Source organism: Fomitopsis serialis (assembly GCF_022376445.1).
Source record: "Fomitopsis serialis strain Sig1Antser10 chromosome Unknown B0H18scaffold_15, whole genome shotgun sequence".
NCBI classification, from domain to species: domain Eukaryota; kingdom Fungi; phylum Basidiomycota; class Agaricomycetes; order Polyporales; family Fomitopsidaceae; genus Fomitopsis; species Fomitopsis serialis.
The window spans coordinates 202884-230616 of record NW_025954975.1 but is presented as its reverse complement, the minus strand read 5'-3'; the positions used below and the strand labels follow the sequence as shown (position 1 = coordinate 230616).

Below are 27733 nucleotides of genomic sequence, written 5' to 3'. Positions count from 1 at the left end.
TTTTTTTCAGACCCCGCCTACTGAGATGGGGTGGTATATAAGGACAGGCTGATCAGCTGCGAACTCTATCCTCACTCTCTGGCTTCCTCTTTCTTTTGTCATATAGAAGGTCCGTCTCCCTGCACTCCAGCCCGTCGTCCGTGCCCTACTCACAGTTTTCCCAGGCCCCGGCCAAGCTAGAATATAGTGCTTCTCGTCCTTGACGGTCCCTCGCGATCCACCGCACTTTTTACGCACCAAGATCTGACCATCGCCAGAGGTGAGTCTCGCAGTATTGAGCGCGCATTCGCTGGCCAGGTCTGACGGTCCCATCGGTCATGCAGATTAACGAAATGCCCGCTGTTACCGCCAACGCCCCCGCTACCCCCGCCCCCGGCTCTCTCAAGGCTGCCGTCGCACCCGCAGACGGCCAGTTTGATGTTTCCGGTCTCTTCGTCGCCGACAAGGCGACTCGCGAGTCTGCAGCAGCGACCCTCGCTGCGCTCGCCCAAAAGGATGGCCCCAAGGCCCTCCAGTCCGTCGGCTTCACCGATGCTGCCATCAAGGCACTCAGCGACAAGAAGTCGCCCGCGGCGCGTGAGGGCGCAGCGAGCGCTGTCGCTGTGATCGCCAAGTCCGACGCTGTGAAGGCCCTCGAGCCCCTTTTCATCGACTCCGGTCTCTACGCTGCTCTGCTTGAATGCTTCGCCGACAAGATGCCCGCTGTGCGCACGGCCGCTATCGAGGCAGTCAAGGCGTACGTTGCGGGTATGAACGCTTGGGGTGTAGCGCTTGTGCTCCCCGCCCTTCTTCACGAGATCAAGACGGCCGGCAAGTGGCAGGTCAAGACCGGCTCGCTCACCGTCCTCAACCAGCTGGTTACAAGCGCGCCTCTTCAGACTGCGCGCCTCACCCCGGAGATCGTCCCCATCCTCGCTGAGGCGATCTGGGACACGAAGGCCGACGTGAAGAAGGCTGCGAAGGATTCGCTCGAGAAGACCACGGCTCTAGTTTCCAACAAGGACATAGAACGCTTCATTCCTGCACTAATCAAGGCTCTGATCAACCCCGTTGAGGAGGTTCCCAAGACCATCAACCTCCTCTCGGCCACCACATTCGTTTCGGAGGTAGACTCCGCTACGCTCTCACTCATGGTCCCTCTGCTCTCACGTGGTCTTAGTGAGAAGCCTACTGCTACTAAGCGCAGGGTCGCCGTGTACGTCTGAACCCACCAGATCACGTTGTCCGCATCGCTAATGGTATTTGCAGAATCATCGACAACATGGCTAAGCTCGTAGACTCCGCTGTCACCGTTCGTCCCTTCATCCCGAAGCTGCTCCCAGGACTTCTTAAGGTCGAGACGACCATCGGTGACCCCGAGGCTCGCAGCGTCGTTGGCCGTGCTGTCGCCACCCTCCGTCAAGTCGGTGACGTCCCCGCCGACAACGACGGTTCTGATCTCCCGCCCTTGAAGAAGGCGGACGAAAAGCAGCTCGCGCACTCCCTCCTCGGTCTATACAAGAAGGCTGGCGCTGAGGCCCCTTCTGCGGGCTCCATCGACGTCATGTACGCCAGCAACCTTGCTGCCAACCTCGTCAACGCGAAGAACTTCGACGTGTCGGAGTGGCAATCTCTTGCTCCTTACCTGGCGTTCGTCACGACGACGCCTGAGCCCATCGTGATCGTCAACGAGTGGGTTGTCAAGTCTGCATCTCTGGAGGATGAGGACACCGAAGTCCCTGAGGATGAGGAGGAGGGCGAGGATCTTTGCAACTGCCAATTCTCGCTCGCCTACGGTGCTAAGATTCTGCTCAACACTGCGACTCTCGTCTCAAGCGTGGTCACCGCTATGGTCTGTGCGGTCGTAATGGTACCGGCAAGTCCACTCTCATGCGTGCCATCACCAATGGGTGGGTTCATCCTCGCGATACGTGACGTTGCTTATTCTCGTTTACAGCCAAGTTGAGGGCTTCCCGTCGCCGATGAGGTCCGAACCTTCTACGTCGAGCACGATATCGACGGTAGCGAGGCCGACACGCATCCTGAATTATCCTTTCCGACACGCGTATCCAGGCTGGCAAGGAGGAGGTTATCGAGACGCTCGCGTCCGTCGGCTTCAGCGACGAGAGGCAGAAGCAGGCGATTGGCAGTCTGTCTGGTGGCTGGAAGATGAAGCTGCTCTCGCGCGCGCGATGCTGTTCAAGGCTGACATTCTGCTCCTGGATGAGCCGACTAACCACTTGGACGTCGTCAACGTCGCGTGGCTCGAGAACTACCTCACCGGCCTTACGACTTGCACGTCCATCATCGTCTCGCACGACTCTGGCTTCCTCAACAACACCATCACCGACGTCCTCCATCTCAACCGCTTCAAGCTCAGGAGGTACAGGGGCAACCTTGAGTCCTTCATGAAGCAGGTTCCTGAGGCGCGCTCGTACTACACGCTCGAGGCGCAGGAGGACTACCAGTTCAAGCTGCCCGACCCGCCCCTTCTCGAGGGTGTCAAGACCAAGGAGAAGTCGCTTCTCAAGATGCGCAAGGTCGGCTACCAGTACCCGACGCAGCCCGTACAGCAGCTGTACGACATCACGCTCCAAGTCTCGCTCTCTTCTCGTGTCGCCGTCCTCGGTCCCAACGGATCCGGCAAGTCGACGCTCGTCAAGTTGCTCATTGGCGATCTCGAGCCCAATAGAGGCGGTGAGACCTGGAAGCACCCGAACTTGGTCATCGGTTACGTCGCGCAGCACGCTTTCCACCACATCGAAACCACCTCGACAAGACGCCGCTCGAGTACATGCTGTGGCGTTACCAGACCGGTGAGGATTTGGAGGAGATGATGAAGGCGAACCGACAGATTTCAGAAGAGGAGCAGCAGAAGATGAAGGAGGGCAGTGTCGTCGTCGTCGAGGGCCAGAAGCGCTTGATTGACGAGATCGTCGCGCGCAAAAACTCAAGCAGTCGTACGAGTACGAGGTGTCGTTCAAGGCCCTATCCTCGTCGGAGAACATCTGGCTGCCCCGTGACGAACTCATCAAGCGTGGTTTCGAGAAGAAGGTCCTCGAGGTCGACACCCGTGAGGCGCAGCGCCTCGGTCTGCTCCGCCCCCTCGTCCGTCGCGAGATCGAGAAGCACTTCGCGGACTTCGGTCTCGAGGCCGAGTTCGTGTCGCACAACTCGATGCGTGGTCTCTCCGGTGGTCAAAAGGTGAAGGTTGTGCTCGGTGCTGCGACCTGGCGTCGCCCGCACGTCATCTGTTTGGACGAGCCGACGAACTACCTCGACCGTGAGTCGCTCGCCGCGCTCATCAAGGCGCTGAAGGAGTTCGAGGGTGGTGTGCTCGTGATCACGCACAACCGCGACTTCTCCGAGTCGCTCTGCAAGGAGGTGTGGGCGATGCGTGACGGGCGCCTTGAGGCATCCGGCCACAACTGGGTGGAGGGCCAGGGCTCCGGGGCTCGTATTGACAAGAAGGACGGTGAGGAGGATGACCAGTACGACGCGATGGGGAACAAGATCGAGACGAAGAAGGTGAAGAAGATCACTGCGGCGGAGGCGCGGAAGCTCAAGAAGGAGCGCATGGCGCGGAAAAAGCGGGGCGAGGAGATCACCGACGACGAGCTGTAATTTTGTTCGCTACGCTGGTTGTTGTATGTATCTCATGTCTCTGTCGCTGTGTGTTCTGTCCGGACGTCTCCTGGCTATGTCTCGCTGCATCCTCGTCTCACATGTTGTACCCTACCGTTAATACTTTATCTTATTTCGTTTCATGCAATCCTCCCGGTGTGAGTGTGACTCGTTGACTCGAGGCCAGCTGCGACTGATTGAGTCTGTAAATGATTGAGTGACGCTATGTCGCTTGGCGAGCTGTCCGATTTGGGCTGCTGAATGCGACCACCAGGACGACTTCGCTTGGCCCGCGCAGACTGGAGCCTGAGGATGCGCAGCGCACGCACTGCTTGCCGGAAGCTCCTTCATCCCTTCGTCCGTCCCCCGTTTGCCTGCTGCGCCGCTTGGCTGTGCAGCTCTCCTTACACGCCTTAGCTCTCATATACAGAGGGTGACCGAAAAGGTGAGGCCGTACCCTCACTTGCTTGCCTTCGCGCTTCCCGAACCTCTGACTCTTCCTGAAGACTTTCATCGCCGCTCAGTGCTATTCACTTTGCTCGAACGACTGTAACGACCCCTCACGATGCCATACGTCCCCGAGGATGCGGGCCATACGTTCTACCACACTGCGCGGACCGTGCAGGACTCGCTTAGACCGAGTTCGGAGCAGAAAGTAACGCTAATCGTGGCTGGGTGTTATATCATCGCTATTGGGATTCTGTGGTGGGTGGACTCGGTCATGAAGTGTTGTGCAACAAGTCGTTGAGCACGAACGTACAGGCATGTCCCGTATCTATCGGCCATAAGTGAGTACCGTCGTTCGGTATGGACACGGAGTGAATCCTAAGTGCTTGCTTGCCGTCCTGTCCAGTTTATCCCTTCAAGTGAGTCTGGAGCTACTTTTGCCGACCGCGAAGGTACTGACGAATGACGGCAGGCTACTAACCGTTGGCTTCCATGAGGTGAGTCCGCGAACGTCAACCACGCAATGACGCAGATGCTGAGGGAGAGTCCAGATGAGCCATGCCTTCATGGGTGGTACGCTTCTCCTCGTTCCTCTCCATTCTGCGCAGCTCAGCATGCACCCGCAGTTCTAACATGCGCGCGTATCCACTCCATCGAGCTTGACCGTGAGCACGACCTTACAGCCTTCCGATCGACCGACTGACGCACGGAGTCCAGCCAGGGAAGGCGGCGAGACCCGTATGTCGGGGGGCATCCCTTGGCTCACGCTGCCCGCTGGATATCTCGGGTCGGGCTTCATCGGTGCAGCCCTGATCGCGTGCGGATTCGACACGAACGCGAGCAAGGTCGCGTCGCTCGTGTTGGCGGCGTTCTTCCTGTTCACACTGTGGTGGGCGCGGAGAGATTGGCTGTAAGTGTCCTTGAGTGCGGGTTCCGCCTCCACGTTTGACGGGTGCCGGCCTCACGCAGAACATGGGTGCTGATCCTTGGAATGGCTGGTCTCATCGTCTTATTCTGGTTCGTCGCGGGCGGTGTCGCCCTGCGATACCTCGTGAGTGCTTTGAACCGATGTGCCTCAGCAACTCTGTTGTCTGACATCCTCTAGATCTTGTTCATCGGGGTGATGTCCTGCCTATACGTCCTCTGGGACATCATCGGTACGTCTCCGCTCCCCTACCTATCGCACTTCACGTCCTCATTCCCCTCACCCTTCGTCCTCCCGCAGACGACACGATCGACCGCAAAGTGAACAGCTCCGACGCGTCCGCATTCGCCGAGATCTGCGGGTGCTGCCCGTCCCAAGGTGCGCGTCGCTCCACAACGTCCACCACCGGGTTCTGACCACGGTCCGCCAGTGTGGGGCGTCATCTGGCTGATCATCGCCTTCTGCTTCTTCGCCGCGGGCATCCTCATCGGGCTCGCTGCCTTCAAGGTCCGCATCCCTCGTCTCTACATGTTGCACCCCACTCACAGTGCCCGTTCGTTCCACAGCAATCCGCAGCGCAGCAGGCCTCCGACTCAGAGCACTTCCTCCCCGTGCCCGGATCCTCCGGCGCGCGCCTCGGCTTCTCGTCGTCCCCCGCGGCGCTGCTCGGTGCAGTGTTGTCGACGTCGCTGGTTATGTATCTGGCTTGAGGAGGGACAACGGACGCCCAGTGATACGATTCCCCAGTGCTTTCTTGTTGTGTCACAAGGGCCGAGCGCAGGACCCTAACGAACTGCCGTATTGTTGCCGTTAATGTAGAGTACATACCATCTCACGTCCCATCTACTGTCGAATCGCAATCTGAACCTGTCTGTCCGTTGTTCAACGTGAATTCCGTGGCACTCGGGCGGCTTCGCAAAGGGATGTCTAGCGCAGTGAGCTGGCGGATCAGCTAGAAAATCGACTCCCGACTTGTTACTGTCGTGTACCGACCGCATGTCAGCCATTTCCTGTTCAACGTTCAACGGTCAAGTCATCCCGGGACGGAAGCCCCGTAAACAATGACATCGGCGATACCGCTATGGCTACATACAGTACAACAGTACGTACAGACGCGAGCATACGAAACCCAGCCCTGGGGCGACCCGAGTTGAGCCTGGAGAGCAGCAAAGCATAACAATCAACTCTACATGAATCAGATTATGACGAACTTCGAAGGGTGCATGGTCGAGGGATGGTGAAGCCACGGCTAGTGACCCCCGCTAGCCAGGACATAGCCTGGCCACGCCATTTTCTGAGTGCGCAGTGTGGCGCGTCCGTCGACGGAGGACGTGCCATAGCGTCGTGATCGAGTCCCTCGCGGACACGCCCCAACAAGGGGGCCACGAAGACCCATCCCTCCCCTCACCGCTTCTCAAACGCGAACGCAATATAGATATCTGCCCCGCCCGTCAGCCACACATTCCCATCACACTCAAGAAAGAAAGCACTCACTCGCCGCCTCCCACTGGTCCTCGTCCATCTTGCTCTCCCCGTCCTTGTCCACGACGTGCATCCGCTCCAGCAGCGGCGCGAACTCGGGGTGCTCGTGGTGCTCCTCGAACACCTCATGGAACTCCCGCCTGTAGATCACGCCGAGGCCGTACTCCGCGGCCATCCTGCATGCGTCCCAGGCCGTCAGCGATCCGTCCCCGGACACAAGGAGAACGCGATGGACGCACTGCACGAAGTTGTCCCAGTGGACGACGTACTCGGGCACGTCGTCGACGGCGTCCTTGAGGAAGAACCAGTACCGGTGGCCGAAGAGCCGGCGCTGCGCGCGCTCCTCGAACCGGATCGTGTACACGTCGTTCCCAAACGACAGGTCCTGCGCGTCCTTCGGCAGCGCGCCGAGCCTCTCCCTACCCAGCCACGTCGTCAGCAAACAGCACACATACTAGAGCACGGGATGCACGACTGACAGGAGCTGGTTCGCATCCGGAATCGTGCCGATGAACGTCCCGCCCGGGCGCAGGTTCTCAGAGACGTTCTGGAGCATGCAGCGCGCCTTCTGCTCGCTCTCGAACGCGTAGTGCATGCAGAACTGCATCGAGACGACGTCGAACGGGCGCGCGAGCGCCGCAGGGGGCAGGCGGTCGCGCAGGAGGTGCTCGTAACAATCGAGCGCGAAGAAGCTCGCGGCGAACCGGGGCCCGCTACGGAGGGATGCGTGGCGCAGGCGCGCTTGGTCGACGGAGATGGCGGCGATGTCTGTGGGCAGCAGGTCAGTGGTCGCTGAGAGGAGAGGCGGGGGACGACGCACCGACTCCAACGTACTCCTTGACCCGTGCTTTGGACCACTTCGTCAGGTCTCCGCCCTTGCCGCATCCCACGTCCAGCACGCGACCTTTCACTCCGCCCGGACGCTCCCCTGCACGGCCGCGGCCCATGCCTTCTGCCTCCGCGGGCGAGACGGGGCCTTCTGCCAGTGCAGGATGCGCGAAGCGCGTGATGAGCACGCTCTTGACCCAGTTATTGAAGCTCTTGAGGCCGATGATAGGCGACTCCTGGCGCTGCGAGACGCCGACGTCCGGGCGAGCGTTGTCTGCGCATCGTCAGAACATGCGCGCAACGCACCGGAACGCAGAACTCACAGTGCTCGACGACGACGTCGACGTCCCCGACCCTCCGCCTCTTCCGCCTCTCCTCCTCGTCCCCGTTCTCTTCCAGCTTCACGCTCCGTTCGCGCTTGAGCTCGCCGCCGTCCTCCCGTCTGCGTTTCCTCAGCAGCATGGTGCCCACACCGCCCGGGAAGTTGCGGTAGCGCTCCATCTCCGCGGGCGAGAGCGGCACGAGCACGGAGGACGCAGGCGTGCGGCGGAACTTGGGGGCATAGGGTATCGCGCTGCGTCTGATGGCGAACGGGGGCGGCGGGTCGACCTCAGGCTTCGGGGGCAGGCTCGCCAGTCCTGTGGGCGCGGAGGGCTTGGGCGGGAGAGTAGGTGCTGGTGCGGGTGCGGGTGCGGGGACCTGGCGGGGAGCTGGGCGGGCGATGATCCTCGGCGATCGGGGCGAGGCGGGCTTGGGTGGCGGTGGCGTCGCTGGATGGGACGCGGGCTGGAGAGGCGGGGGCATGGCCGCGGATGCCTTGCGCTGGGACGCGGGGGTGGTGGCGGTGGACGGGCGCGAGGGCATAGTGCTGGACGAGACTGAGTGGGAAGAGGAGGGGCGCGAGGTGGTGCGGAGGCTTGGAGCAGGGTTGGGAGAGATGATGTTGGAGAGCGTCGGCGTCACGGGCGAGCGGTTCACGGGCGGGGTGCGCGCGGGGGCGAGGGGCGAGGTGTCTGTGCGTGTGGATGGTGTGTGCGGTTGGACGAGTGCTTGGGCTGGGGTCGGCAGGTGCGGGGTGGGCAGCGAGCCGGGGAGCGCGAGGCCCGTGAGCGGGGAGCCCAGTGATGCGGTTACGGCAGGCCACGAGGATCCCCCGGGAAGGAGAAGTACGAGTTGTCGCGCACTGGCATGCCCGCGCCCGCATACCCGCTCTCGACACCCGACGATCGCCTGCGGAGGGGCGCAAAGTTCGAGAGCGTCTCGCGCTCGGGCGTGCCACGGTCGGTGTCTGTGGGGTGGAGGATATGCGAGAGTGTCGCAGGTCCACGGGGCGTGGTGGGCGTGAACAGCGGTGTGTCCAGGGGAGGGGGATCAGAGTTGAGGAGGACGGAGAGGTCGGTTGCGCGGCGCGTCAGCGGGGTGGCCACGCTGGGGCTGGAGTCGGTGCGGTAGCCGCTGCCCGCGGAGGAGGACGAGGGGCGCGCGGGGGGCCGGTGGGGAGGTCGATGTGCATCCTGGGCGGGTGGTCGTGGGGGGCACGACGGGGGAGTTGAGGACGGCGTCGCGGACAGGATCGAAGGCCGGCATGGCGGGGCGTGGCCAGGCTACAGAGTACGTGACAGGGAACGTGCCCCACGGTGCCGGAGAGAATATTACAGCCGGGAAAGTAGCGTACGCGACGGCGAGGGCGCGAGCACGAGGTGGAAGGAGACAAAGGGCGGGCCTCCCGCGCGTCTCACCTCACTCGCGCACGAGCCGCGCCGCGCTTTTCTCCTCCAGCCCGCCGTCCTCAGCGGCGTCCCGCCTGCCTCCCATTTCTCACCACCGCACAGGCAGCGAGAGAAAGCCTGCTCGAGCGCGGAAATAGCCCTCGAAGCACGCGGTGCCGTGCACATTTACCCGGCTCGCATGCACAAGGATAATCCCCGCCGAATCAATGGACTCAGATCGCACGTATGTAACCCGCACTGTCCTCGCTCGCCCATCTTCTTTCTCTTCACATATACTGTATTGTTGCAGCCAACACAGGTGCGTTCCGAGTCGCAGATCAATCGTGACCTCTAGCGGTCAGAGTATATACAAGCGAATGGCACATGTGTATTGGGGCATATTAGCAAAGACGTGAGGTACGGTACGGAAGCGATGTAGACAATGTCCCATAGAGTCGACAGCAACAACGACAAATTTAACGACCGCAGTCCCATGTGTGTTCAATCGAAGTGCATCCAGTGGCCCTTCACACCCAGGCGACACTTTTCGCAGTCGGCGCGCGGGCCCATGGTGAACCGCTGTCTTCGGGAGGGCATGCTTGCTTCGTGCGACTGAGAGGCAGCCATCCGCACGTCGGGTGAGGCCGCAGAGGCCGCCGGCAGTCCCTGGCCCTGGAGAGCAGAGTCTACGAGTGGCAGCACAGCCGGCTCCGAGTGCGCGTCGATCCCCAGGCGGGGTCGCGGGGGTGAACACGCCATGGCGACGTCCTCGTCCGCCTGCATGGGAGATTCAGCCAGAACACACATCGCCGCGTATAAGACACCGCGCACCATCGTCGCATCCATCATCTGTCCCCCCTCCCTCCCCGCCTCCGCACCCGGAGCGACCACCTCCCGCACCTCTCCCAGCCTCGCGGGGTGCGCCGCCAACGGGCCGTCGATGCTCAGCCCGCGCGTCTGCACGACCCAGTCCTCCGAGCCGCCGCGGCTGCGCGCCGCAGGGATCGCGATGCACGCGCCGCCGAGCGAGGGCCGTTTCTGTCGGCGTGTCAACCCCGCAGACAAGAGACGGAGGGGCTAAGTACGAACGCTGGGTCGCTCGCTCGCGCGCGGGGACGCGGGCGAGCGCGCCCTTTTGCTCGCGTGACGCGGAAGGTGTCTGTCGGCGCGGACATGTCGACTTCCATGGCGGTTGCGGGCGAGCCACTGGCGGTAGCGGCCTACGCAGAGATGGAATTCTAGTTGACGAAACACGCGTCGTAGGAGCTATTCTGCTGCAGAGCGGTTGTACATCCACAGTCCCAGATATCGGAGTAGCTGAATATTCGTGAACACGCGCGAGAGACCAGGGGGCGTTGGGTTGGGACGAGGGAGAAGAGGCTCGCTGGACTCGATATGTATGGGCGTCTAAGCGAAGATCCCTGCGACAGCCACAGTGGCTCAGATTTGGCTTGGACAATGCGCTCACGGTCCGTCCGCCTCTCACCCTCCTGGCAACCTCTGAGATCTGAACGTGAACCTTTCGGAGTCTCGAACACCCCAGGGAAACTGGTAGATGATTCCAAGCTTGTCACGCATGTGCTGCCGACGCGTTTCGAGGCTCGCGAACGTGCACCTGCCCAGGGAACGGGCAGCGATGCGGCTCAGAGGCGCGATTTAGTTCAATAGTTGCAGCAGAGCAGGTGAGTCGACTCCTCTTCTCGGAGTTTGGCTGGGAGAGGTGAGGGTGCTGTTAGAGGAGCGGCGCTTTCGCTCGTCGCCAGCGTTGCATGTATACGCCTGTGAGCAGCCTATCACTTCTAGTTCTCCAGGCACTAGGTGGGCAAGACATCTCATATGGTGATTTGGTGCCTGCCAGTCGGTTCGTGCGGTGCATCCTTCTTCTGGCATGAGGCCTTGAGGTGGGAAGGCCATTGAACGCACTGAGGCGCACGTCGCCCCGAGGCTATCATGATCCTGTTATCCTGGAATCTGCATCTATCCGCGGACTGACTGAGCGTCCCTGGAGGAGGAGGAGGATCGTACAGGAGCAGACATTGACCACAACCAGAACTAAGCTATCGTATTCACGAGGAGACAGCACAAGGACAGCAGCAGCAACTTGAAAGCGGAAGGTGCTCCGCGGTGCTTATCTGCAAGATCCCAGTCAGGTATGTATCCCATCTTCTCCGGATTCCCCAGGCTCACCCGCATCTAAGTATGGTAGGGCTTCGTAGATTCATCCCCAACTGGAATTGACGCCGCGCTGCCCGTGTGAGCCGCTTCCGAGCGGCTCCTGGCGCACAGAGTCCCTGCGACTCTCACGTCTTCCCTCTTCTCATCTTCGCTCGAACATTTCGCTCCGAGGACCCTGCATGTCGCGTCATGTCCCTGTCGTGTACAGTATACCTGGCGCGTAGCGTCCAGCAGTGTCGATATAAAGGCTTGAGATTCCGCGAGGTTCCAGCCCGTTCAGCAGGCAGCCATGCACTTCCTTGCGCTCCTGTTCCTCGGCGTTCTCGCTTTGTATGCAGCGGTGCCATCGCTAGCGGTATCCGCCCGCGCTCGCATCGCCCACGATCGTCTCCGCAAGTACGCCGCCCACCCCGACTACGGCGTCCCCCAGCACAAGATCGACGCCGTCGCGCGGAAGAGGGCGCTCTCTCCGCGACAGGACGCCGCGGATCCGTACGTCGACGGCTGAGCCGCACCGGGCCCACACTCATATGCGTCTGCAGCCGTGATCTCGTCGCCCGGTTGATCCAGGACAACCAGGATATATGGCAGCAGCTCCTGAGCAACCCGTTCATCGAGGCGATGAAGACAGCAGCGCCGGGGAACGAGTCCATAACCGCAGGATACCAGTGGTACGAAGTGGTGAGCACCGCCGGACCCACCCCGGCAATACAGCATCCTGATCGCATCCCCAGCAGGACTACTGGTACTGCATCCGCCTGCTCGCGTTCGACGTCGAGCGGTCCTTCAGCGCGCAGTCGCTCGCGGAGCTGAACAGCTCTCTGAGCGACGTCGCGAACGACGGCGCGTACGCCCTCTCGTCCGTCCAGGTCACGACGGCGCCGCCGCCCGCGGGGCTCGGCCTCAGCGAGAGCGTGGTGCTGAGTGCGGCGCCGACGGCGGCGCTGAACCAGTATACCGACTTCCAGTTCGTGGCTGCGAAGGACTACAACTGGGTCGTCTCGCTGGCGGCGCAGATTCCGTGCATACAGGTGGGTCCCTGGATGTCGCGCTTGTTTATAAGACGCGATATGAACGAATCATGCAGTCATATTATTACATCGCGGAAGGGCTGGTGAACACGTCATTCTCCGACGGTATGTTTGTCCTTTATCCGCCTTCACATGCTTCTGCGTCTCTGATCTGCGGGTCCAGATACACTCTGGTACGAGCAGTGGGTCCTACCCAACCTCGACTATTCCTATCTCCAGCCTCAGATCGGTGAGTGGGCGCGTCCTTGAAGCTGCGTCGCGAATGTCTCAACACGCTTGCGCAGATTTCTTCATCGCCAACTATGACTACTGGAAAGACTACTATGAGGACATTACGCTCATGTTCCGGAAGGCGACGCTGAGCGAGTACAACTTGTGGCAGGTAGCATTCCAGCCGGGACACTTGAGTTGATCCTCCTACTAGCCGGCAGCGCTAGATTTGGAATGTCGGTCCATGGCGTACCTATCAGAAGGCTCACGTTTGGATACTAGACGTCCTTTGTATAACGCGCGGTCTTACCAAGATATACGCTGCAATGGCAGCACTGTACTCAACCCAATAATATCAGCTGAGTCCTACTCTGCCGCGAGTCTCCGCCTACCAGGTGCTCCTGGGTACCATGTCTGGAGTTACACGGACAGTACCTTATTCCAGCGGACAGACGCATGTGCGAAGTCGTGTTGGCAGGGCGGAGGCAGGGAAACAACGTAGAAGACCTTGCCAGTGCCCGGGTCCCGAATCCTGTTGTCGTCGACCAAGAGGCCATCCGTGAATCGATACACGTTGCGGCAGGCGGCCTTGATTGCTGTTTGACTGCCCACATCACGGCAGCAAGGTGAGCCTCCCCAGTGCCATGTGCTCCCAGATGAAATCCGCAACGCTCCGGAACACGGGGATCCTGCCCCACGTGAGTGCGCGCACCTCAGGGTCCCACTGACTTCGCCAGAGTACAGTGAAGGCGGTCAATAGCGGCCAGGCTTCGCTGATATCGCGGAGGTCGCCGTCGGTGAATATGACGTGGTCAGGAAGGGACACATGGCAGACCTGCAATCTGCGCAACTGCAGAAGAGGTCGGAAGACGCTAAACGCAGCTCCCGTGCCGTCTGTAGCACCCTCCCCCGTCATGTACAAGTGGATCCTCGTCAATGTCTTTGCAGACACGGAACAAAGGTGTCGTGGAACTGTGGTAGATGGATCAAACTAGACCGTGCGGGACGAGCTATCCTGAGTTGCTCCAGCCGGAGGCAAGGTATGGCCTGCCGCAGGTCAACTGGGTGTAGCTGCAGACTGCTCGAGCCTGTCAACTCTAGGATCCGCAACTGCAGAAGCCCCGAGAGATCGGTTGCGCATGCGCTTCCCAATTCCCGAGCGGCATGACGAGATGGGCGAGGTGTTCCAGCGCGGATAGCGCACGCAAGAACTCCGTATCAGGGGCGCCGCATGCTCGCAGTCAATACGCAACGTTTGGAGGTGAGCGAAGCGGCCGAGGTCGACCAAGTGCGACAAGCTTTCCACCTGGTAGTCAATGCGGAGATGTCGCAGTCCGGGACATCTATCGGGAAGATAGCGTAGGATGCGCTCGAATGTTGCTCTTGCCTCCGCCCTACCATCAACATCGTCTCCGAATGAGTCATGCGTAGGAGCGTGAAGGATAAAGGTGTCGAGCGTCGGACCGACGAGGTACCCCAAGGCGACATCCACACCCGATGATAGCGTGCACCAGATTTGGCTGAGCATCGGTGCAAGAGGTTGGCCCGAATTGATAAGACTGAGCAGGGAGAGGACGGCGGGAGCCATGAGAATTTCGCGAGGCTGGATACTTATGCACTGGATAAGCTGAGCATACTGCATGAAGCGATCGCGCTTTGTCTGTGTCAGACGCTCTGTGATCTTCATATTGTCAGTACATTCGTACCGTCGTTCGATAGCTTACAGTAATCACGTACCGATGGCCTGTCAATGCCATGATTGCCCATAGATCTGTCGTCGCTATCCCTGACACGAATATGTAAGGTGTCTAGGAGAGACAATAGCGGGCGGAGCGAATCTAGGTCTCGCCAAAGCAGACACAAGGCAGGCTGCGAGAACCATTTTGAGGTGCGTGCACACGACGCGAGAGCCTTTCTGTCTCGACACCAAGAGTGAAACTTGTTTTTGTCTGCCACATCGCCTCGACCAGAGAGGGGGCCAAACTCCTGGAGTATACGCCACACGATGTCGTATGTCTGCAAGGCAGGATGGAGTGTCATCTGCAAGTATAAATCAGGAGGCTCGCAACGGTGATAATGATGAAGTAGTGGACGCGCACGAAGAGAGAGCCACCGCGTACTGAGTACAGTTTGCACACTGTGCATACTAACGATGGAACCGAATACCAAGCCGCCCGCACCGCGTCGCCGGCTAAGTCGAAACGGTAATCGTGGTACGTTATTTGACCCAGAGTCACACAACTCTAACCACAATCATGCATATGACGTTATGCGCGTAAGTGGGAGCAGCAGAAGCTAAGTACATTGCAGGCCGACGAACGTCACGGGAAGCACGTAACTCGAGGGAGGTGGAATCTCAGGCAGGGTAATGTCTGTCATCATACTATTTAGGAGCAGCGTAAGTAGCGCGACAGCCGGGACGTAGCTCTGGAACCTATTGAACAGCCAGGCATGATGCATGACGGCGAATCACGGTAACTTAAGATGAAGACTAACATACCGTGCAGGAATTGGAACCACATTGCGGCGCTCAATGACCCGTTGATCTAGACTTGTTGGTTCTCCTAAGTCTGGACAAGACTATGCCCCATTTGCCGGGGGTACCGCTCAAGGTCTTTGAAATGCGAATGGCCGGGAATAGTTCGCGAAGAACGTTGGCAAACGACGTAGGGTCCCGAATGCGCGCGTCCTCGACTACGAAATCCGGTGGTAGGCCATTGAACTTCATACAAGACTTGGGCTTCCCATTGACGCATACAGCCGAGAGCTTCAACACCATGAGCTGGGGGCACTCCCAAATGAAGTCAACGATATCGTCGAAAGAAGGTGCCGCGCCTGCCCTATGTGAGTGTTTCCAGGTAAGCGTGAACACCTGCAGGTATGGCCAGACCCCACGGACGTTGCGCAGGCCATGCTCTGCGAAGACGAATTTCTCTGCGAACGAGATCTTGCAGACCTGCAGGCAATGCAGTCGCATAAGGGGCCGGAGGATGTTGAATACAGGGAACTGAGCGGTTGGGTCATCCTCGTCGTCCGACTGCAAATCCAGCTTGACCGTGGACAATGTGTCCACATATGTGGCGAAGAAGTCGTCAAATTCGCTGTGATCCTCCATGAAGTTGTCCACGAAAGCGTCCGCGACGTCAAGGTACTCCAATCGGATAGGAGGCATGATCTTTGCCAGAGAGCCAAAGTATTCCATGTCATCATAGCGATGACCAGCGAACCTCAGCCTCCGCAGCTGAGGGAAACCTTCCCGCATCGGTGGTGCGTCTTCCTCTATGTAGTCTTCGTAGGGTAAAGCGAGATGGCAGAGATGGTCCAGCTTGGCTAATGTGTGAATAAAAGGCTCCAGCCAAGACTCATACGACCAGAACTCCAGGCGCAGCGAACGTAGTTCGCGCAAACGACCGATACACTCTATATTCCAAAGCTCATGTATGCCCCCCGTGTCATAGACGCAAAGGGACTGTAGTCCCGGTGTCAACGAGGGAAGCACACCGAGAAGCCGATTAACCGCATGAGACTCGCGAGAAACCTCCCCATGGTAGGATGGGGCGCGAGCATTCTTGAGAATGATGAGCTCACGGAGACTATGCCCCGCGAGCGACATGATAATCATGTCCAGGTGAGGCGAGGTGATGCACTTGATCCCCTCGACCATTGGAAGAAGCGGCTGATTCATGTTGGCTCGGGATAGGCAAAAGAAGATAGTGGGATCCACGGTCTCCGAAGTGGGGAGGCTAACGCGTCGAATGAGCGATGCAAAGTGAGCGAGACGTTGCAGCCCTTGCTGTGCTGGGCCCTCCTCGGCGACCTGGCGCGACGCATGTCAGTGTCCCTCCTCCTCCCCGGCTCAAATATCAGAATCCATCGCACCCATAAGCTTGGCATGTCCAATATGTCAGAATCGAGGTCATCGATATCACTGCCGAAAGAGCTGCTAATAATGCCGGGCTTCACCTCGACAAGGGACAGACCAAGGGAGAGAAACGGGAGCAGCGACGGGAGCTCTCGCCATAGCAAGCGCAATGCCGGTTCGGAGAAAGCCCTCGAGACGCGGGCGCAAGATGCGAGGGTCTTCCATTGCTTTCCGCGAGCAACGTCCAGGTGTGTGGGGACGAAGGCTGTATGGCGTGTGGGTGCCCGAAAGTCCTCCAATATGTAGGAGACGATGTCGTCGTTACTCAAAGCTCGGTGAAGCGCCATCTGAGAGCCGACGCGCTGACGGCCGTCGGACGAAGGCGAAGTCGGAGGAGACAAGGACGCGTTTAATTAGTATACGGAGTTGGTCGCGACTAGCGCCGAGTCGATTATGCATGTGGCCCGCCGCGGGCAGGCTCAGAAAACACGTCGTGAGGCGTGCACAAGACGCGAGGATTCTTGCATACTTGGTGCCAGTGATGCATTGCGACGAGAGGGAGATACGACCCGGAGGAACATGCCGCGATGTAATGTACAGGATTTCTTGCAATTTTTGCAATAATGACTCGGACAGGTGCCAACATGTCCAGTGAGCGCTAGTGAGCCGCTAGGCAGCCCGTCGATGATTGACAAGACATGCTTAGCCCACTGGCAGGTTTCGAGTTAATAGTACTGTAATAATGTCGCATAAGTAACGGGAGTGCAACGCGAGGAAGTCTCAGGACGTCCGAATGGCAGCCAGCAGGGCCTGGCTGCTGCCACTGCATCGGGACATGACTGTGATGTTCTCCCAAACTCCTTTCCGCTGCGCAGCATTGGTCAACAATATGAGTGTAGAACATTGTATGGCAGGACGTAGCCAACGATTCTGCTAGTCGACAAGACAAGTAGTAAGTAATAAACGCAATCACATGATGCTAAGTGCGTCAGTTAGTAAGTTAGAAGCAGCGTAAGTAGTGCAACGGACGTAAGTAACTCGGGAAACATTTGAACAGCCAGGCACTGACAGCAGATTGCAAGAAACGTGAAGTAAAGACCAGCGTCGTACTATGCAGGAATGGCGACCACGCTGCGGCGCTCAAAGATCCGTGGGCTTATTGGTATCCCTAAGTCTCGACAAGACTATGCCCCATTTGCTAGGCGCACTGTTCAAAACCTCTGCAATGCGAACCGCTGGGAACAGACCGCGGAGAACGTCTGCAAACGCCATAGGGTCCCGAATGTGTGCGTCCTCGACTACAAGACTCGGGGGTAGGGCCTCGAGGTTCGTACAAGACTGGGGCGTCCCATCAATGCATATAGCTGAGAGCTTGAACATCGTGAGCCGAGGGCACTCCCAGAGGAAGTCGACGATGTCGTCGAAAGAAGGTGCTGTGCCTGCGCTACGTGGGTGCTCCAGGAAAGAGTGAACACTTGTAGGTGTGGCCAGACCCCTCGAACATTGCGCAGGTCACGATCTGTGAAGGCGAGGGTCCTCGAGACGGAGATCGTGCAGACCTGCAGGCAATGCAGTCGTACAAGGGGCCGGAGGATATTGAACACAGGGAAGGGGGCGGCGCCGCGGCGGTGCCCGTTCTCCGAATACACGCCCAGCTTGACGGTAGACAATGTGTCAGCGCATGTGGTGAAGAACTCGTCAAGATGGCTGTGAACCTCCGTGAAGCTGTCCGCGAAAGCGTGGACGACGTCAAGGTACTCCAATCGGATAGGAGGCATGACCTTCGCCAGAGAGCCAAAGGCTGCCATGTCCATGATGGCGATGACCAGCGAACCTCAGCCTACGTAGCTGAGGGAAACCTTCCTGCATCGGGTGTCTCCAGTTCTGTAGTCGTCGAGGGTAAGCGAGATCGGAGAGATGGTCCAGCTTGGCTAACGCTTGGAAGAAGGCGCTGGACCAATGTTCGTACGACCGGAACTCCAGGCGTAGCGAACGTAGCTCGCGCAAACGACCAATACACTTTATTCCTAAGACCATCTGTGCTCGTGTCGTACACGCAAAGGGACTGCAGTCCCGGTGTCACTGAGGGAAGCGCACCGAGCAGCCGGCCAACGCAAGAGCTTCGCGAGGGAACTCCCCGAGGTCCATGGTGCCCCAGTAGTGATTATGAGCTCACGGAGACTATGCCCCGCGAGCAACAGTATGATCATATCGAGCTGAGGTGAGGCCGTGCACTTGATCCCATCGACCATCGGAAGAAGCGGCTGATTCAGGTTGGCTCGGGATAGGTGAAATAACACTGTGGAATCTACGTCCTCCGAAGCAGGGAGGCTAACGCGTCGAACGAGTGCCGCAAAATGATTGAGACGTTGCAGCCCTTGCGGTTGGGCGGCCCTCCCTGGCAACTTGAACCTAGCACGATATATGTTAGTGCCGCAAGTATGGCCCTCCCGACTTCTCGAAATTCATCGCACCCATATGTCATCGTCCTCATCGTGGCGGGGCCTGTAATGTCGGGGTCCACCTCGACAAGGGACAGACCAAGGGAGAGCAACGGGATCAGCGACGGGAGTTCTCGCCAGAGCAAGCGCAATGCCGGTGCGGAGAATGCTCTTGAGATGCGGGCGCAATACGCGAGACTCCTCCATTGCTTTCCGACGGCATCGTTCAACTGCGCGGCGGGGACGAATTCGTCTGTATGATTGAGGTGTGCGGCGGCCGAAATTCCTCCAGTATGTAGGAGATGATGTCGTTGTTACTCAGAGCTCGGTGGGCGCCATCTGGAGCTGATGCGGCCGTCGACGAAGGCAGAGTCGGAGGAGAGAGCTCGGTGGCGTCTCGAGGACACGTTCAATTATCCGGCGTCAGTTGGTCGCGACTAGCGCCAAGTCATGCATGTGGCCCAGGGCACGTCCAGAAAAATCCGTCGGGATGCGTGCACAGGACACGAGAGTTCTTGCATACTTGATGTCGGTGGTGCAGCGCTCGCCAGGCGTGATGCATTGATGACGATGCGACGAGAGGGAGATACCAGAGACATGCCGCAATGTTACATATATTCTTGCATGCAATGGGACAGTATGCGTCCGAGCTTTCAACCAGACGGAAATCTCCAGCCGCGTTGACGAACGTCAAAATATGCTTAAACTAGGTCTCGATTGGTAGTGGGACAGCGTGATTCAAAAAGGTTCGAACAGCGAGCACCGGCAGCAGGTCGCACAAAACGTGAATCTACACAGCAATGCACTACGCACAAACAACTACACCATGTTGCTCGATGATCAATGATACTTGTTAGTATCCCTAAGTTTCGATAAGGTCATGCCCCACTCGCCAGAAGTACCTCTCAAGGTATCCCTAGTGATACGTATCTTCGGGAATAGCGCGCGAAGAGCCTGCGCCAGTGTCTCGGGATTTCGAATGCATTCGTTCTCGATGACAAAGCTCGGAGGCAGGGCTTTTATATCTTTGCAGCGCACACACTTCCCGTTGATGCCCACAACTGGGAGCTCGAGCACCGTCAGATCGGAAGACGCCGAGTGAAAGTCGACGATGGCGCGGAAGGAAGGGGCCGAGCCGGCGACGTACGGGCGCCGCCAGGAAAGAGTGAATGCTTTTAGGAGCGGCCAGATCCCTCGGACCTTGCGCAGGTCGCCGTCGGTGAAGGATAGGTTTTCGTTGAATGAGATGTCGCAGGATTGGAGGTGATGCAACTGCATAAGGGGACGGAGGATGTTCAGTGCTGGGACGGGGAAAGGAAGCTCGGGACACGGTCCACCCGGATGTACATCCAAGCTGACTGAGGTCAAGGTATCGGCACATATACCGACGAAGTCGTCAAGGGGGCTGTCGTCCTCCGTGAAACTTTCCACGAAAGTGTCGACGATCTCAAGACGCTCCAAGTGTCGGATGGGGGGCATGGCTTTTGCGAGCTCAGGCAGACTCAGCACGTCTATCTGGTCATGCCCATCAAACTTCAAGCTCCGCAGCTGAGGAAATCCTTCAGGTATGGGTTGTACTGTCACCCAGTCGTCCAAGGGCAGATCGAGGTCTTGAAGGTGCTCCAACTTGGCCAACGCATCCTCCGGCCAAAACCTCATCCGCAGAGAACGGAGCTCGCGCAGCTGACTAACACATAGAATGTGCTGGAGTTTGTGTATGCCCTTGTCATATACGCAGAGAGACTGTAGGCCCGGAGTCCTCGCAGGCAATGCGCTGAGGAGCCGTCTGACAGCACAAGCCTCAGGGGCCTTTTCCGGGCGGTCCCATGACGCATTTTTATCCTCACGAACAAAAAGTTCGCGAAGGTGATGACCCGAGAGGGACAATATGGTTAAGTCGAGGGACGGTGAGACAGTGCACCTGATCACCTCGACCATGGGGAGGAGTGGCTGGCCCGGAGTCGCTCGCAAGAAGTGGAAGAAGATGGAAGGATCGATGTGCTCTGGAATGCTGATGCGCTGCACGAGCGCTGCGAATTTTTGTGAAGCGTCCGAGCCCTTGCTCCGTCGGGACCTCGTTAGAACTCTGTTGCGACGGACACGTCAGTATCCTAGTCATTGGAACGTATACGGCTACAAAAAGTCGCACCCATAGATATTCAATGTCGTCATCGTCATCGTCGTCTTCAACCTCCCCGATATAATTCTTGGCCTTGAACAGGGACAGACCGAGAGAGAACAATGGGAGGAGTGACGGAAGCTCGCACCAAAGGAACGCAACACTGGCTGAGAGAAGACTTTTGAGACGCGTGCACAATACGCAAGGGCCCTCCAATGCTTTCCAACAACAACCCTCAAGCTGACGTCGGTGATATCCGTACAATCGAGTCGCGCGGGAGGCCCGAAATGTTGCATTATGTTGGACACGATGTCATGGTTATCCAAAGCTCGATGCTGCTTCATCTCAGGCGCGAAAGCGAAGACCATAGCAAGCAGCAGTAAAACAAAAAGTGAGTGATTCCACGTCAGTCTGGACTGTATGGCGTCCGACAGCGGCTCGTCGTGGTGGTGTCGAACTCTCGCCTGAGTCGACGCGTCGCGACGTGGCGAGATATGGCACGTGACCGCTGTAGTGGTCCTTGAAGGCGACTCGAGTCCAACTCGAGTCTGCGTCTCTCAGCCCGCCTCCATCGTCCACGGTACGCCATGGACACTGTATCGTATTACATGCTGTCGGAACTAACGTCACACGATAGACACGATTTTATCCCCCAACATCTAGGCAGTCATCGAGCCGTTGATCGCGACATGCTTCGGGATGGTACAAAGTAGTAGTACGCCAGAGTCCCTGGCCCAGACCTACGTATCCCTCAGTCTCGATAAGACCCTAGCCCACTTGCCAGATGCACCTGCGCAGGTCTTGTTATCGACACGGACTCTTGGGAATAATGAGCGCAGAGCGTCGGCAAACGTGACGGGGTCCCGAATGTGTTTGTCTTTGACCACGAAGTTCAGGGGCAGAGCCTTGACTGTCCTACGAGCTCTGACTTGCCCGAGGATAACAACGGCAGAGAGCTTAAACACCGCGAGCCGAGGGCACTGTCGGAGAAAATCCATGACATCGCGGAAGGAAGGTGCCGTATCCGTGTCGCGCGAACGTTTCCACGAAAGAGCGAACACTTGCAGGTGCGGCCAAACGCCTTGGATCTTGTTCAGGTCATCATCCACGAAGGAGAGATGGTCAGAGAAGGTGATCCTGCAGACCTGTAGGTGATGCAGTTGCACGAGGGGTCGGAAGATGTTGAATGCCGGCACGGGGATGGAGAGCACGGTGTAGAGTTCCTCGTCCGGATTTACATGTAGAACGAATCTGAGCGTGGTCAGCGTATCGGCACATGCAGCAGCGAATGTGTCGAAACAGCTGCGTTCCTCCTCGAAGCTATTCACAAAGGCATCGATGACATCAAGTCGCTCCAATTGGATGGAAGGCATGATCGCCGCCAGAGAATCCAATAACAACAAGTCTTTGTGGCGATAGCCATCGAACCTCAGCCTACGCAACTCGCGAAAGCCTTCCTGTATCGGCGTCTCTTGCGGGATCCAACGGTTGTCCAAGGGCAGAGCGAGATCATGGAGATGCTCTAGCGTGGCCAACGTATACATGAAGGCCCCGACCCATAGGTCTTTTGACCACGACTTCATGCGAAATGAACGCAGCTCCCGTAACTGACCAATGCAGGTTAATTGCGAAGGCGTGTGCTTGCCCTGGTCGTACACGCAAAGGGTCCGCAGTTCCGGAGTCCGTGACGGTAGTGCGCCAAGGAGTCGCCTGACCGCGAAAGCTTCGTGAGAGTCATCCCTACGATTCCACGATGCATGATTATCCTCGAGGATGACCAGTACGCGGAGACTTTTCCCCGCGAGCGACAGCACCGTCATGTCAACGACAGGCGAGACTCTGCACCTGATCTCAACGACCATTGGAAGGAGTGGGTGGCCCGGATTCGCTCGGGAGAGGTGAAAGAAGACGGTGGTGTCGATGCGCTCCAGCTCGGGGAGACTAATCCGTCGAACAAGTGTGGCGTATTGAGAGAAACGTTGCAGCCCTTTCTGTGATGGGACGCCATCAAAATTCTGACAAGAGTGCACATGCCAGTGTCATCAGCATCGTGTTCACGGGTATATGATGTCTGGCTCACCCATTCATTTCCATACTTAAGCCTCACGTCGTTCAAATTGACTGAATCGTGCGACTCATCCGAATCGTCCACTAGCAGGTCCTCGTCTGAATCTAGGTAAAAATCCTCGTCCTCTTCTGAGTCGTAGTTACGGGTTTGGACTGCAGAGGCCCTACACCTCTGCATATACTCACAAGAGGCGACTCTATCCTGCACAAGGGGTAATAGGCCGAGAGAGAGCAGTGGGAGGAGCGACGGGAGCTCTCGCCAGAGTAAGCCGACGCTGGCTCAGAGAAGGCCTTCGAGACCCGTGCACAGCGCGCAAGAGTCTTCCATTGCTTTCCAGGCGCGACGCTCGGATCGACGTCGAGGAGGTCCGGATGGTCGGAGCGTGCGGACGGTCCGAAGTGCTGTAATATGTGAAAGAGAATGTCGTGGGTCTCCAACACTCGGTGAGGTGCCATCTGAGCAGGCGACGGCAGAGCAGATAGCCGTCACACGGAGGCGAAAGTTCTGCAGAGAGGATGAGGGCAATAGGTCTCGGGCAATGCGCTGTAGTTCGTCGCCGACGCGTCGAGACGGTCGCCAGAATCAAGCCGAACGGCGCAGGTTGACTACCACCAGCGCGATCGCCCGTGTGGCCTGCCGAGATTCAGATCTTCACGCACTCATTCCGAACTTTGTCCAACCCTTCCATCGTGAAAGTACATACATACAAGACAGTAAGTCCAAATCCCAACTTTTCTCTAGGCCGTTTTACACCCTGTGTCTGCACTGGCATGGCTGATTCCACGGTGGCTGCCAGAGCACCTCTGCATCATTCCAGCGCTGCTTAATATGCTCCACCCTCGCCTGATACTCTTCGAACGGCTCGAGTGTTGCGTCTTCCGCATTCCGACAAGCGTTGAACAGCAATTCTTGGAGGGTCTTGATCTGGACCAGCACGTATTTGACGAGGCAGTTGCGATACTCCTGCTCACTTCTAATCTTCTCCGAGCTCAGGTCCGTGGAGTCTTCACTGGCCTTCTCCAGCCACACCGTCCCGCCAAGGTGCTCCACGAACTCCTCGACGAGATGGTAAGTGGCGAAGTTGGGATACGTCGGTTCTCCATTGATCAAGCTGCTCTGCACCCATACCGTGAGTGTCACTTCCTTGCATTCACGTCAGCTACAAATCAAACTCACCATCTCCCTCCCCGCCAGCACGCGCTCGACAGCCTTGTCGATCCACCGGTGGTATTCAAGCGTGCCTCTCTTGCTCTCCTGTCGCACAGCAAAGACCGCCGCACAGCTCTTCCAAGTGCGCTTGTCTTGCGCGTAGAGGTCGTGGAAGAGCTTGTCGAGCAGTGAGCGGCGGAGCTCTCTGGCTTTGTTCATGCGCTGCTCGGCCGTGTAGGTGAGTACGTCCCGAGAGATGTTGCCCAGGTTGACATCGCGGAGGTTGGCAGACGGAGACGAGTAGTGGCGCAAGCGACGCACAGATAGGTCGTAACGTGGGATACTATACTTCCATACCGGCGTAAGCCTCTGGGAGTTCAAGTCGTTGGTCGCCATGTCTTGTCCCGTGTTCCAAGTTGTGTGTTGCTGTCCGTAGGAGCACTGCAGAAGATGGCGAGTCTATCACAGTGGTTCGTCCTTTTATGCTCTCGGGACGTCTTGGCAGGTGAGGCCACATAACAAAGAAAAGCCGCTAAAACTAATGCGGTACGCACTGACCTCGTTGTGTCGGACAAAGCGGTCAACTCACCGTTCCGGAGCCACCAATCACCATGGAAATATTGAAGCGGCGGCGGCGGAAATGACCAGGTGGTTCCTTCCGGTGTTCAATTGCTACGCTCGCTTTGCTGGTCAAAGCGGTGGCTACTAACGCGTCGAGGAGTGGCTAGTTTCAGAGACGCGTCTCCGCCGCAAAGGGCGACGTAGATCATGTGACCGTGTCACAGCAGCCGCACACATCCAAATCGCCGAACTTACTCTACTTACTCGTTGTCAACTTGTAGCCTGTCTATCGTCATCTTGACGCATTCAAAAGATACGCATTGCTTGTGCTGCCAACTGGTACTGATGCGTAAGTCATTAAACCACTCTGGCCATTATCAAACACTGAAAGCGTATGAGAGTGGCAGGCAGTCCCATCTCCCTATTGTATCCTTGGAGTCATTACGCCGTTATAACCTACACTCCATCCAATCATCATAGTCCCCTTCTTGCAACCACCAGACCCCTCACACACTCAACATCGCGATGAACTTCGAGCCCAGCGCGTCCGCCGCCATAGGGTTCGCGCCTGACACGACCTCCCTGTCGACCGTGATACCGACGAGCTTCTTCCCGGTCGTTGAGACCATCTGCGCGCCTTTTGAAGCGAGCGTATACTCGAACTTGGGGATTTCGCCACCCTGCATGCGTCCGACGAGGTGCCTCCACGACGTGAGCTGGTAGCCCTTGAACACGAGTGGGCGGTGGCCGGCAACAATTTTGGGATGCTACTGCAGCACAGCGTAGTGGATTTTATTGGTGTCCCAGGCTCTCCCCAATCACCGCAATGCAGCTGAAACCTCTTTATCGGTGACCTTGTCCGATTCTGCCGCGTTCGACTTCGTAGTGATCGCAGCATCTAACTCAGATCAGTACCTCGGCGCGTGCGGTTCGGCTGGGTAGCCAAAGTCTATGTATAATTGCTGGTGTTGAGTATGTCCATTATGACGTTGACGAGACGATGATACCAGTAGCCCCGAGCTCAGCGCGTCGCGACGCGTTCAAAATTCAATAAGTACTTACTATGCATGCACAGTCATGTGATCATTCCTCTCATGCGGTACTTCAAGTTGTTTGCGAACGACAGCTTCAAACGCGATGAAACTTGTAAGTAGACACTGTCTCACTTTCGATTCAGATGTATCCTTGTCTTGGGGAGTACTATGGCCTATGTGCTCTGTCTTCTTCATTCATCACTTCCACACGCGAAGGAGAGCGCCAACCGCTTGTAGTCTCCTCGGAGCACCTGAGACGCTGACATACGCGTCTTCACCGACGACATCGACGAGCCTCTGCCTCATCTCACATCGCAGCCCAAGCATCTTGTAAAGCACTTGCCCCATGACTCCCACTGACGTACCCCTCGTCCCCCTGCTCCTCGCCGCCTTCCTCGGCTTCCATGGCCTACGCAAACGCTCCCTCTCGCCCTCCGGCGCAATCGCCGCGTTTGTTGTCGGCTTCACCATGATGGCGGTCCCGCTCCGGGCTTTTGGCGTCTCCTTGATTACGTTCTACCTCGTCGGCTCACGCGCGACGAAAGTGGGCAAGCAGCTGAAGGTGCAGTTCGAGGAGGGCCATCAGGAGGCGGGATATAGGTCGGCGTCGCAGGTGCTGTGCAACTCCGCGTCCGCATTTGCCGCGACTTTGGCGTGGAGTGCGCTGTTTGTGCGTGGGTCGGTGCTCGGGAGTGTTTTGGGGGACGCGCTGCCCCCGCAGGTGCCGTATGACTTGGATGAGTGGTGTCCCTTGACCCCGCCTGTGGCCGCGAGCTGGAGTCGGTCGTTGCTGTTCGTGGCTCTTGGGTGCGTCTGTTATGCACATCCATTGTTCGTGAGCTAAATGGACCGGGTCTCAGCCATTTTGCGTGCTGTCTTGGTGACACGCTCGCGTCCGAGCTCGGGATCCTTTCTCGGTCTCCACCTATTTTGATCACCACACTGAAGCCGGTTCCCCCGGGTACCAATGGAGGTATGTCTGTCACTGGGACACTTGCGTCGCTCGGTGGAGGACTCGTGATGGGCGTTACGCTCGCTGTCTCGCTCTTCGTGGAGAGCAGCGCATGCCGAGCGAGTTGGCAAGACATTCTGCTCCCACTTGTTGCGTGGGGAACTGCTGCTGGCGGTCTTGGATCTCTAGTGAGTGGAGCACCAAGCGAATATGGAACGAACACGAAGGCTCATCTCGCTTCAGCTTGATTCTTTCATGGGAGCCACCATTCAGCGAACACGCTACTCGAATACTACGAAACGTATCCTGACTGACGAGAGTTCCCAGTCCGCCAAGGATGCGGACGTAAAGGTCGTGAGCGGTTTGAACATCCTTACGAACAACCAGGTGCGTGCGTGCAGCGCTGCCACGGTACATGCCGTGGTCGCTGATAGCAGGCTTCGCTGTACGGCAGGTGAACTTGCTGTCCTCAATCGTGGTCGCCCTCATTCTCGGTGCTGTCGCGTGAACGCATGGCACGCTCGCGCCGGCCAGGCGGTCACTTCATTAAATGCGGCTGGATTAGATATGCACGTTGGACCATGCGACTTTGGTTTCGCCCGATCACCGGATTTTCCTGTCAATGCGAGATCGTCCTCTGACCCTTGAGACCCTTCGACCTGAGAACATTTGCAGGCCATCGGAACCGTGTACGATGAGATGCCAGTGTTCCGGAGGTTATCCATCGGATCTTCGTGCTGGATGGATAGAGTAGGTTGACAGATTTGCACTAGGTCCAAAGGAGTCGTGTTTTACATGATAAACTACGGTACACGGCCTTTGTATCTCGTCCTGATCCGGAGGTTTGTATGGCTAAGGTACGTTGCCGTTCACAAAGCGATGCAATTCACCGTTACGGCTGCCTGATACACACGCAGCGCGACCTCACATGACTTGAAGCCGCCGTTTTTATATTACTTCAAGAAGCTATCGCGTTAGCTTGTAGGCGACCCGAGAATAGCACCTCCCTGCAATGTCATCCGCACGGACCCTGTGGACACCGCCTCCCTAGTGCCGACGAAGAATGGACGCGGTAAGGTTTGGATGTGAACTTACCCCACCATCTGAGCGTCCTGAGCAGGGCCGGTGCATGATGCT

At 57.9% G+C, this 27733-nt stretch overlaps 10 protein-coding genes across 10 annotated transcripts; 4 read left to right on the top strand and 6 right to left on the bottom strand.

Annotated features, from left to right (window-relative positions):
* Positions 1-332: 332 nt before the first annotated feature.
* B0H18DRAFT_1083662 (uncharacterized protein) lies at positions 333-3603 on the top strand (the record flags this gene model as incomplete). The annotated part of the gene is made up of 6 exons (XM_048031689.1): positions 333-1195; positions 1249-1831; positions 2053-2128; positions 2155-2714; positions 2759-2914; positions 2938-3603. 6 exons carry the CDS (start codon positions 333-335, stop codon positions 3601-3603), a joined length of 2904 nt encoding a protein of 967 aa, XP_047896345.1.
* Positions 3604-4061: 458 nt separating this feature from the next.
* Positions 4062-5723, top strand: B0H18DRAFT_118529 (peptidase M50B-like-domain-containing protein). The gene is made up of 12 exons (XM_048036008.1): positions 4062-4308; positions 4366-4391; positions 4457-4469; positions 4523-4547; positions 4602-4623; positions 4677-4715; positions 4768-4960; positions 5020-5101; positions 5156-5207; positions 5276-5353; positions 5406-5482; positions 5542-5723. The coding sequence occupies exons 1-12, from the start codon at positions 4169-4171 to the stop codon at positions 5683-5685; spliced, it is 891 nt and encodes a 296-aa protein (XP_047896344.1). The 5' UTR covers positions 4062-4168; the 3' UTR covers positions 5686-5723.
* A 515-nt stretch (positions 5724-6238) lies between these two features.
* B0H18DRAFT_118449 (mRNA capping enzyme-domain-containing protein) lies at positions 6239-8279 on the bottom strand. The gene is made up of 6 exons (XM_048035999.1): positions 7609-8279; positions 7278-7559; positions 6937-7225; positions 6697-6876; positions 6470-6633; positions 6239-6414 (listed from the first exon to the last, which is right to left on the bottom strand). Exons 1-6 carry the CDS (start codon positions 8147-8149, stop codon positions 6380-6382), a joined length of 1491 nt encoding a protein of 496 aa, XP_047896343.1. The 5' UTR covers positions 8150-8279; the 3' UTR covers positions 6239-6379.
* Positions 8280-9495: 1216 nt separating this feature from the next.
* On the bottom strand, positions 9496-10181 carry B0H18DRAFT_1116613 (uncharacterized protein; the record flags this gene model as incomplete). The annotated part of the gene is made up of 3 exons (XM_048033462.1): positions 9496-9771; positions 9826-10032; positions 10080-10181. 3 exons carry the CDS (start codon positions 10179-10181, stop codon positions 9496-9498), a joined length of 585 nt encoding a protein of 194 aa, XP_047896342.1.
* An 851-nt stretch (positions 10182-11032) lies between these two features.
* On the top strand, positions 11033-12494 carry B0H18DRAFT_118441 (uncharacterized protein). The gene is made up of 6 exons (XM_048035998.1): positions 11033-11144; positions 11201-11661; positions 11712-11850; positions 11907-12200; positions 12257-12305; positions 12364-12494. The coding sequence occupies exons 2-6, from the start codon at positions 11459-11461 to the stop codon at positions 12447-12449; spliced, it is 771 nt and encodes a 256-aa protein (XP_047896341.1). The 5' UTR covers positions 11033-11144; positions 11201-11458; the 3' UTR covers positions 12450-12494.
* A 2446-nt stretch (positions 12495-14940) lies between these two features.
* B0H18DRAFT_1143570 (uncharacterized protein) lies at positions 14941-16658 on the bottom strand (the record flags this gene model as incomplete). The annotated part of the gene is made up of 3 exons (XM_048035665.1): positions 16290-16658; positions 15912-16227; positions 14941-15830 (listed from the first exon to the last, which is right to left on the bottom strand). Exons 1-3 carry the CDS (start codon positions 16617-16619, stop codon positions 14941-14943), a joined length of 1536 nt encoding a protein of 511 aa, XP_047896340.1. The 5' UTR covers positions 16620-16658.
* A 331-nt stretch (positions 16659-16989) lies between these two features.
* B0H18DRAFT_991754 (uncharacterized protein) lies at positions 16990-18997 on the bottom strand (the record flags this gene model as incomplete). Its single annotated transcript, XM_048045082.1, has 7 exons — positions 16990-17727; positions 17748-18106; positions 18132-18270; positions 18293-18354; positions 18407-18677; positions 18747-18761; positions 18797-18997. Coding segments are annotated over 7 exons (1362 nt in total), but the record flags the coding sequence as incomplete, so codon positions are not given.
* Positions 18998-19553: 556 nt separating this feature from the next.
* On the bottom strand, positions 19554-24445 carry B0H18DRAFT_1116609 (uncharacterized protein; the record flags this gene model as incomplete). Its single annotated transcript, XM_048033461.1, has 5 exons — positions 19554-20799; positions 21577-22847; positions 22913-23071; positions 23702-24016; positions 24077-24445. The coding sequence occupies 5 exons, from the start codon at positions 24443-24445 to the stop codon at positions 19554-19556; spliced, it is 3360 nt and encodes a 1119-aa protein (XP_047896338.1).
* A 671-nt stretch (positions 24446-25116) lies between these two features.
* Positions 25117-25931, bottom strand: B0H18DRAFT_1116608 (uncharacterized protein; the record flags this gene model as incomplete). The annotated part of the gene is made up of 3 exons (XM_048033460.1): positions 25117-25377; positions 25450-25508; positions 25913-25931. The coding sequence occupies 3 exons, from the start codon at positions 25929-25931 to the stop codon at positions 25117-25119; spliced, it is 339 nt and encodes a 112-aa protein (XP_047896337.1).
* Positions 25751-27104, top strand: B0H18DRAFT_929994 (integral membrane protein DUF92-domain-containing protein; the record flags this gene model as incomplete). The annotated part of the gene is made up of 4 exons (XM_048041699.1): positions 25751-26451; positions 26505-26784; positions 26840-26983; positions 27051-27104. Exons 1-4 carry the CDS (start codon positions 25991-25993, stop codon positions 27102-27104), a joined length of 939 nt encoding a protein of 312 aa, XP_047896336.1. The 5' UTR covers positions 25751-25990.
* Between the last annotated feature and the right edge of the window lie 629 nt (positions 27105-27733).

Excerpts from the sequence above, each read along its gene's own strand:
- B0H18DRAFT_118529 (XM_048036008.1), top strand. The coding sequence starts at position 4,169 with ATGCCATACGTCCCCGAGGATGCGGGCCATACGTTCTACCACACTGCG. Across the intron at positions 4,961-5,019 it reads TGGGCGCGGAGAGATTGGCT|AACATGGGTGCTGATCCTTG; the intron begins GTAAGTGTCCTT and ends GGCCTCACGCAG. Across the intron at positions 5,483-5,541 it reads TCGGGCTCGCTGCCTTCAAG|CAATCCGCAGCGCAGCAGGC; the intron begins GTCCGCATCCCT and ends TTCGTTCCACAG.
- B0H18DRAFT_118449 (XM_048035999.1), bottom strand. The coding sequence starts at position 8,149 with ATGCCCTCGCGCCCGTCCACCGCCACCACCCCCGCGTCCCAGCGCAAG. Across the intron at positions 7,560-7,608 it reads CGACGTCGTCGTCGAGCACT|ACAACGCTCGCCCGGACGTC; the intron begins GTGAGTTCTGCG and ends GACGATGCGCAG. Across the intron at positions 6,634-6,696 it reads CACTGGGACAACTTCGTGCA|GATGGCCGCGGAGTACGGCC; the intron begins GTGCGTCCATCG and ends GGACGCATGCAG.
- B0H18DRAFT_118441 (XM_048035998.1), top strand. The coding sequence starts at position 11,459 with ATGCACTTCCTTGCGCTCCTGTTCCTCGGCGTTCTCGCTTTGTATGCA. Across the intron at positions 11,662-11,711 it reads CGACAGGACGCCGCGGATCC|CCGTGATCTCGTCGCCCGGT; the intron begins GTACGTCGACGG and ends ATGCGTCTGCAG. Across the intron at positions 11,851-11,906 it reads GATACCAGTGGTACGAAGTG|GACTACTGGTACTGCATCCG; the intron begins GTGAGCACCGCC and ends CATCCCCAGCAG.